Source organism: Leuciscus leuciscus (assembly GCF_965113295.1).
Source record: "Leuciscus leuciscus genome assembly, chromosome: 2".
Lineage (NCBI taxonomy): Eukaryota > Metazoa > Chordata > Actinopteri > Cypriniformes > Leuciscidae > Leuciscus > Leuciscus leuciscus.
The window spans coordinates 56,914,945-56,922,475 of record NC_138726.1 but is presented as its reverse complement, the minus strand read 5'-3'; the positions used below and the strand labels follow the sequence as shown (position 1 = coordinate 56,922,475).

Genomic DNA, 7,531 nt, shown 5'->3' with positions numbered 1-7,531 from the left:
TCTTTAGATCAAGAAAAGGCTTTTGATAGGGTTGATCATGTTTTTTTGTTTGATACCCTTAATGCTTTTGGTTTTGGGAAAAGTTTTATTTCAATGATCAAACTTCTTTATACCAAAGCAACATGTATGATTAAAATGGGTGGTGGGTTAAGTATCCCTATTAATGTAAGAAGAGGTATCAGACAGGGTTGCCCAATTTCAGGACAATTGTACAGTATCGTAATTGAACCATTGCTATGCAAACTGAGAAGGGAACTAATGGGTTTACAGGTTAATACCATGAATTACTCTATTAAATTATCTGCATATGCTGATGATCTCACAATTATAATCAGAGAAGAAAGTGATATTCAGGTACTTAAAGAGTCTTTAGAGTGTTATGGTAAAGCCTCGTCCGCTGTAGTCAACTGGAGCAAAAGTGATGCTTTGTGGTGTGGAAGGGTTTCTAAAGGTCCATTACTTCCTGGTGGGTTACAGTGGGGGAGAACAGGTTTTAAGTATTTAGGGGTCTTTATAGGAATAGAGCAGTATAGAGATAAAAATTGGGAGGGCCTTGTGGAGAAAGTGTGTGCCCGGTTGTCTCGCTGGAACTGGTTGCTGCCTCAGCTGTCCTATAGGGGGAGGGTTCTGGTATGTAACAACCTGGTTGCTTCTTCATTATGGCACAAAATGATGATACTAGAACCTCCCGAAAAGCTGGTGAAAGAAATACAGCAGCGGATAGTAGACTTTTTCTGGTCGGGACAGCATTGGCTGAAGGCTGCTGTGCTATACTTACCAAGGCAAGAAGGAGGCCAGGGGCTGATTGACATCAAATCCAGACTAAAGGCTTTTCGAATACAGACAGCAAGGAGATTAATCTATGGTGTGGATGTGAGCTGGGCTGAGATCGCATGTGCTCTCTTGAGAAGAGTAGGAGACATGGGACTAGACCGTCACCTGTTTCTGATGGATCTTAACAAACTGGATTTGTCTGGACTGAGTCTCTTTTACAGATCACTCTTTAAATCATGGGCACTTTTCAAGTTCTCACGGGATGGAAGTGACATTCAGAACTTGTGGCTGAATGAAGAGCCGCTTTTCTTTAATCCTGCTCTGGATGTGGATGCTCTTAAATCGGACACTCTTAGAAAAGCCATGTGGGCAGCAAACATTTTAAAGATTGGACATTTGCGAGTCAATAAAGAATGGATTAACCCTGAGAATTTAGCTGAAAAACTGAGAATTAAATCTATCAGATTGATAAAAAATGTGCTGATTCAGATAATTGAGACCCTGCCTCAGGATTACAAACTGGCAATGGAAAGTTTTGAAAAAGAGACTGATCACTGTAGCTTTCCTCAGCTGCTTTTTTCACCAGAGAATGGTACATGGCAAGAGAAAGAAGGTTGCTTGCTGTCTTTTAAGAATCATCAGCCGAAGTACTTTTGCAATGCTGATAAGACGGACATATATACTATGTGTGTGAAATCATGGCATCTTAAAGCACTAGAGACTGTTAGCGAGTCCAAATGGCAAGAGTTTTTTGGGCCAGACGCCTCCCCCAAAGGCAGTTGGAGGTCCCTGTACAAACCTCCCATTGAGAAGAGGTCTGGAGACCTGCAGTGGAGGATAGTACACGGGATAATAGCTACGAACAGACACATAGCACACCTTGATCCACAGGTAGGGGAGGGCTGTCCTTTCTGTGGGGAACAGGAGACAGTTTTTCATTTGTTTTTAAAGTGCAAAAGACTTCAACCAGTTTTTTGTATTTTAGAAGAGTGGTCTCATAAATTGGGAGAAATTTTTACTCCAGTTTCTTTTATTTATGGTCCAAAATACAGTAGAAGAAAGAGGGAAGTGCATGTGTTAATACATTTTATTTTTGGAAAAGCTAAACTGGCAATTTGGCTATCAAGAAAATATCGTTTGAACGGGGCTGGGTCAGATGATATTGTGTCCATTTTAAAAGGACTAGTAAAATCTCGCATTAAAATTGAGTTCACATATCATAAACTGGTAAATGACATGGAGAAGTTTAAACACCGATGGGCTGTGAATCAGTGTATTTGTGATATTGATAGTGATGATTGTTTGGACTTGTATATTTAATTTTATTTATTTATCTTTATTTATTTACTCATTTATTTATTTTAGATGCATTTTGTTTTGTTTTTGTCCTGGAAAAATAATGTAAAATTGCATTTTTAAAATTTTGGTAAATAAATGTGTTTTTTTTTTTAGCCTCTCTCCCTCTCCCTCTCCCTCTCCCTCTCTCTCTCTCTCTCTCTCTCTCTCTCTCTCTCTCTCTCTCTCTCTCTCTCTCTCTCTCTCTCTCTCTCTCTCTCTCTCTCTCTCTCTCTCTCTCTCTCTCTCTCTCTCTCTCTCTCTCTCTCTCTCTCTCTCTCTCTCTCTCTCTCTCTCTCCTCCCACACTGAAGCAATCAGTTTTTTTTGTGTATTTCAGCTTCATCTGCTGAGGACCAGAGTCAGTACGCTGTAACAGAGGAAGAAACTTCAGTCTGATGTTAAAGAGTTAATTCTGTCCACGTTTGAATGTTCTGTCAGCATTTATTTGTCCTTTAACATGGTTTGAAAATAATGTAGTTCGTTCTTATAAGCTTTATATTTGTCATAACCTCATGTTGTTAGTCTGTTCTTCAGTAGTGAAAGCTTGACAATGACACTGTTGCTTGTTCTAGTTCACTTGTTTGAGTATTATGGTATTATTAATCATACCTCAGTTACATTTGTTAAATAATATATATATATATATATATATATAGTGCTTTTTTTTGGCTTGACTAAGAGATCTACTATAATGGACTCATGTCCAAATGAACGCTTCTCCGTTTCTGCTAGCGACAGTCCTGCTGCTTTTCCAATTTAACGCTCCCTCTGAGGCGGCCGTGAAACAGCGCCGCGAAATGGGACGAAAATGCAAATGCAACCAAAACAATGCAACTTCTCCTATATCTGTATCGTCACATTTGTCATGGGTGCATAACTTCAAAATGCTACAGTAAAAATGTCTAAATTTGATATTGTGATAACTCTTCTGTATTGTCAGATTGGTTCCATAACTTTAAATTGAATTGACTTGAAAGCAATGGGCATGGTTACTGTACAATTTAATTCATACATTCATTTGTATAATGCTTTTCACAATACATCATTTCAAAGGAGCTTTACAGAAAATGCAGGTTTCTGTGTTACAAAATCACAATAGGATTTTATGAGATATCAGAAAGTACAGTTATATAAGTTAGTAAAAATTTGTATTTACAAATATCAAACATGCATTTTACCAAGATTAGTGTGCAGTTTAAAGTAATGATAAAATGATCATTTTTGTACAATCATCCATGTTTGATTCTGGAGTCCTTGCAGGGGTAGGTTTCATCATATTGTTAATGTAGCTAAGTTGTTTTGAGTGTATTTATGTTTTCTTTTGTATGTGTTTTATGTTATCTGAGCCTGCCTTGTCAAAGACAAATTTCTGTCATTTGTGACAGACAATAAAGTTTTTCTAATCTAATCTAATCTAATCTAATCAAAGGTGCTGGTCTTCTGAAATCTTCATAAGAGGCTGGATCCAAGCTGGAGCATAATATCTGTTTACCTCATTAAATTCTCATTTGTAATAATAATAATAATAAAAAAAACAATACATGTATTGAATATTTAAATACCTTCAAATTATGTTATATTCTTTTCTGAAAATATAAACAATACAAACAGGGTCTCTAAAAAGTGAATGTTAATGGTCCTTAAATTGAGCTAATGACATGTACAATAATTAAAGAATACTGTAGCCTTATGTGCCTTTATATTTTTACAGTCCATTTTCGCTGACATATCAGTGTTATTTGCATTTAAAAAAAATTGATTATTCGTTTATTCTGAAAATAGACACAAAGTAGGCCTAACACAATACCTTTAAAAACGCAAAAAAGAGAGAAAAGCACACGGTCTCGAAGTCGAGCGTCAAGAAGTAGCAAACGCGGAAGTTCGCGTCATTTAAGGTGGAACGGATAGCGTCAATAAGTAACAAACGAATAAGTAACTGGATTCAAACAGTATATGATCAAAGCTCTTCTGCAGACAATATGTGTGGCTCTTAAAAGAGCCTTTGTGTGTGTGTGTGTGTGTGTGTGTGTGTGTGTGTGTGTGTTGAGCTGAACTCGCTCTACTTTGAGCTGGTGTATTTGGTCACAGCCTTTGTGCCCTCAGACACGGCGTGTTTGGCCAGCTCTCCGGGCAGCAGCAGACGCACGGCGGTCTGGATCTCTCTCGATGTGATGGTGGAGCGCTTGTTGTAGTGAGCGAGACGAGACGCTTCACCGGCGATGCGCTCGAAGATGTCGTTGACGAAAGAATTCATGATTCCCATCGCCTTGGAGGAGATCCCGGTGTCGGGATGAACCTGCTTCAGGACTTTGTACACGTAGATCGCGTAGCTTTCCTTCCTGGACTTTCTGCGCTTCTTTCCACCCTTGCCGGCGGTTTTAGTGACGGCCTTCTTCGATCCCTTCTTGGGTGCAGACTTCGCTGGTTCAGGCATGATGCTTCAGTCAGAGAAACTCAAAGACCAATAAAGCTGAATATCTGCAGGCGGGCTTTATGCACTGCTCTATGCTAATTTCAAAAGGGAAGAACGAGGCTCTGTGATTGTGAGTCTTCAACCCATAAAGTAACCTCATTGGCCACATTACACATTCACTGACTTGTAGGCGGACCAATCAGAAGCTTTAAAATATTAATCACGCCCATCTATAAATACCATCCCCGACATCGACTCCATTCCTTAAAAAAAGAACATCAGATCATTTGTTCATATTTGCAGCTGAAATGACAGCCATTAATATTGCATTGCATTGGATAGAAGAAGTTAGGCCCCCTAAGGCAGTTATTTGTTCTGATTCTATGTCATCTCTCACATCCATTCAAAATGGAGAATCATCATGCCGACAGGACTTATTGAATGAAATTAATAATATCATATTTGCAATTAGTCAACAGGGAATATTAATCCAGTTTGTATGGGCTCCTGCCCATAAAGGAGTTGGTGGTAGTGAGGAAGCAGACAGGCTGGCAAAAGAGGCTACTAAAGAAGAGGAAGTTCAATTAAGCATTCCACTCAGTAAATCAGAAGTTAAGGTACTCATTAAACACAACGTTAATAAAATATGGCAAGCTGAATGGGATAAGGATAAAAAAGGTAGACACTTATACAATATACACAATATATCTCAAATTGCAAATATAGTTATTCAAACAGACAGGAAGAGGTTTGGTTTACAAGACTGAGAATAGGCCATACTGGTTTAAATAACAGCTTATACATTTTACACAAACATCCATCTGGGAGATGTGAGAATTGTGGAGTGAGAGAGGATGTAGATCATGTTCTTTTAAGGTGCATAATATTTTCCAGACAAAGAGATAAACAGAAGAGGGAAGTGAATGCAGTAAATAAAACCTTTTCTTTATAAACTTTATTATGTGAGCCTAGATCAGAAAACTTCACTAATGCTATGATAACATTTATCAAAGAAACACAACTAGCAAATATGATTCTTTTTTTTTTTTGTGTGTGTGTGAATGACATCCATTTGATTGCACCTCAGTCCGGTAGATGACGGTAATACACTTTGACTGTAAACTGCCATAAAACTTAACAGAAGAAGAAGAAGACTCCATTCTTTTGTTTCGTTTTCCCGCATTTTTTTCGGAATGAATAAGAAAATGTGTGAATAATTTCAGAAATCTTTAACCAGGTACTCTGCGTACACACAGTGTATTATTACTCAATGTAAACTCCATGAATTCACTATAATTGCACAATACTGTGCTTTGAAAGATGAGCATAATATTCCCTTGAGACCCAGAAACGTTTTGTTGTATTTTTCTGTCATTGCATTGTTTACAGCAGAGGAAACAGCAGAAGATAACATAAGAAACAGATTGAAAAATTATATTTTATTCATATGCTATGCTGTGTCCAGTTGTTTAAAAAATAAAATGACAAGAAATTACATGTTTAGGCAAAAACTATGGGAAGTTTCAGGATTTATTTAATCAAACGTTGTGCAAAGATGATTCTCAGCTATGTTATGAAAGATATAATGTAATGAATTGATATACCATTTTACTTATGCCTGTGTAAACATGACCATAAATTCCATTCCCATTCAGCACAATGTATCTAACTGGACCTAATTAGCATATTAATGTGTTCTTGGGGCAACATGTGATTAAAAGGGGTTTACATGCTTAGGAATATCGATGTATAATTTGCTTCCCTATACACCTTGTCTCCCAAAACCCCATATAGTTTTCCTGAGATGTTGATTTATGACAAACAACTTGAAAACAAATCTGATTTAAATAATTACAAAATATAATTTTCCATAAGAGACCTAAATTAACGTCAGTCATTTTTAAAGACTAAGCAGAAGTTGTAGTCATGGTGAAACCTCCAAACATTTGGTATCTGTGGAAAGCACTGAATTTGACTTTATATGACATCCAGGCTGAAAAACACGTGCTGTATTAGAAATTCACTCAAATATAAGGTCCACTACAGTGAAGAATAAACTGTATTTTGAAAGACATGCAAATACAAATGTAAGAACAATAATAAACTACATAAAAAAAAATTGCACAATGACAACAAACGCCCAAAACTCTTTGAAAATGTAGTTTTAACTGCAAAGCACAATCGTGAGAATAACATTAAAAACTAAGTTTATATTCTGCATTTGCTTAATGAATAATTTTGAGGCAACGTTTAAGAAAAGCACAATTAATATATTACAAAAATACAATATGACCACCTCAAACTTGTTCTTTGTGTGTAAATATGTGTGGCTCTTAAAAGAGCCGTTGGGTTTTTCTTCTTCGTGGATCTCTTAACCCCCGAACCCGTACAGAGTGCGTCCCTGTCGCTTCAGCGCGTACACAACATCCATGGCGGTGACGGTCTTTCTCTTGGCGTGTTCAGTGTAAGTCACAGCATCACGAATGACGTTCTCCAGAAACACCTTCAACACACCGCGAGTCTCTTCATAGATCAGGCCAGAAATACGCTTGACGCCGCCACGTCGAGCAAGACGACGAATAGCGGGTTTAGTGATTCCCTGGATATTATCACGAAGAACCTTTCGGTGACGCTTAGCGCCTCCTTTCCCGAGTCCTTTACCGCCTTTTCCTCTTCCAGACATGACGACAGATACTCTTCAGTCCACAACAGCAGATAATAGTAAAACTACTGAGGAAGAGGAGTTTATAGTCAGCTAGCGGACCTAGTTGAAACCACATTCATGGGCGGTTCTACTACGTCACCAGTTACGCGTTACCAAGTCGAGGTCAGTCTTTTGATGCTTGATACTAGTGGAAAAAAGTAGAATTTAATATTAATAACCATATAATTTAACTATATAATATATGTATTAAAGAGACAAATTATAAAAAAAGAGAATTCATAACTACAGGACTTCAGTCAATTTGACCCGCGAGGGAAGGATTTGTTACAGGTGGGATGAGGG

At 37.7% G+C, this 7,531-nt stretch overlaps 3 protein-coding genes across 3 annotated transcripts in view; 1 reads left to right on the top strand and 2 right to left on the bottom strand.

Moving 5' to 3' along the window:
• The window catches only part of LOC309493270 (SLAM family member 8-like), a 39,381-nt gene extending 36,358 nt beyond the window's left edge, over window positions 1–3,023 (top strand). Inside the window, exon 5 of the mRNA XM_082162441.1 lies at window positions 2,449–3,023. Coding sequence (XP_082018567.1) covers window positions 2,449–2,507 — 59 coding nt within the window. The 3' untranslated portion in view covers window positions 2,508–3,023. The remainder of the gene's footprint in view (window positions 1–2,448) is intronic.
• Window positions 3,024–3,734: 711 nt separating this feature from the next.
• On the bottom strand, window positions 3,735–4,576 carry LOC309493305 (histone H2B-like). Its single transcript, XM_082162480.1, has one exon. The coding sequence runs from the start codon at window positions 4,543–4,545 to the stop codon at window positions 4,171–4,173; it is 375 nt and encodes a 124-aa protein (XP_082018606.1). The 5' UTR covers window positions 4,546–4,576; the 3' UTR covers window positions 3,735–4,170.
• Window positions 4,577–5,942: 1,366 nt separating this feature from the next.
• LOC309493320 (histone H4) lies at window positions 5,943–7,251 on the bottom strand. The gene has a single exon (XM_082162494.1). It carries the CDS (start codon window positions 7,205–7,207, stop codon window positions 6,896–6,898), a length of 312 nt encoding a protein of 103 aa, XP_082018620.1. The 5' UTR covers window positions 7,208–7,251; the 3' UTR covers window positions 5,943–6,895.
• Window positions 7,252–7,531: the final 280 nt, after the last annotated feature.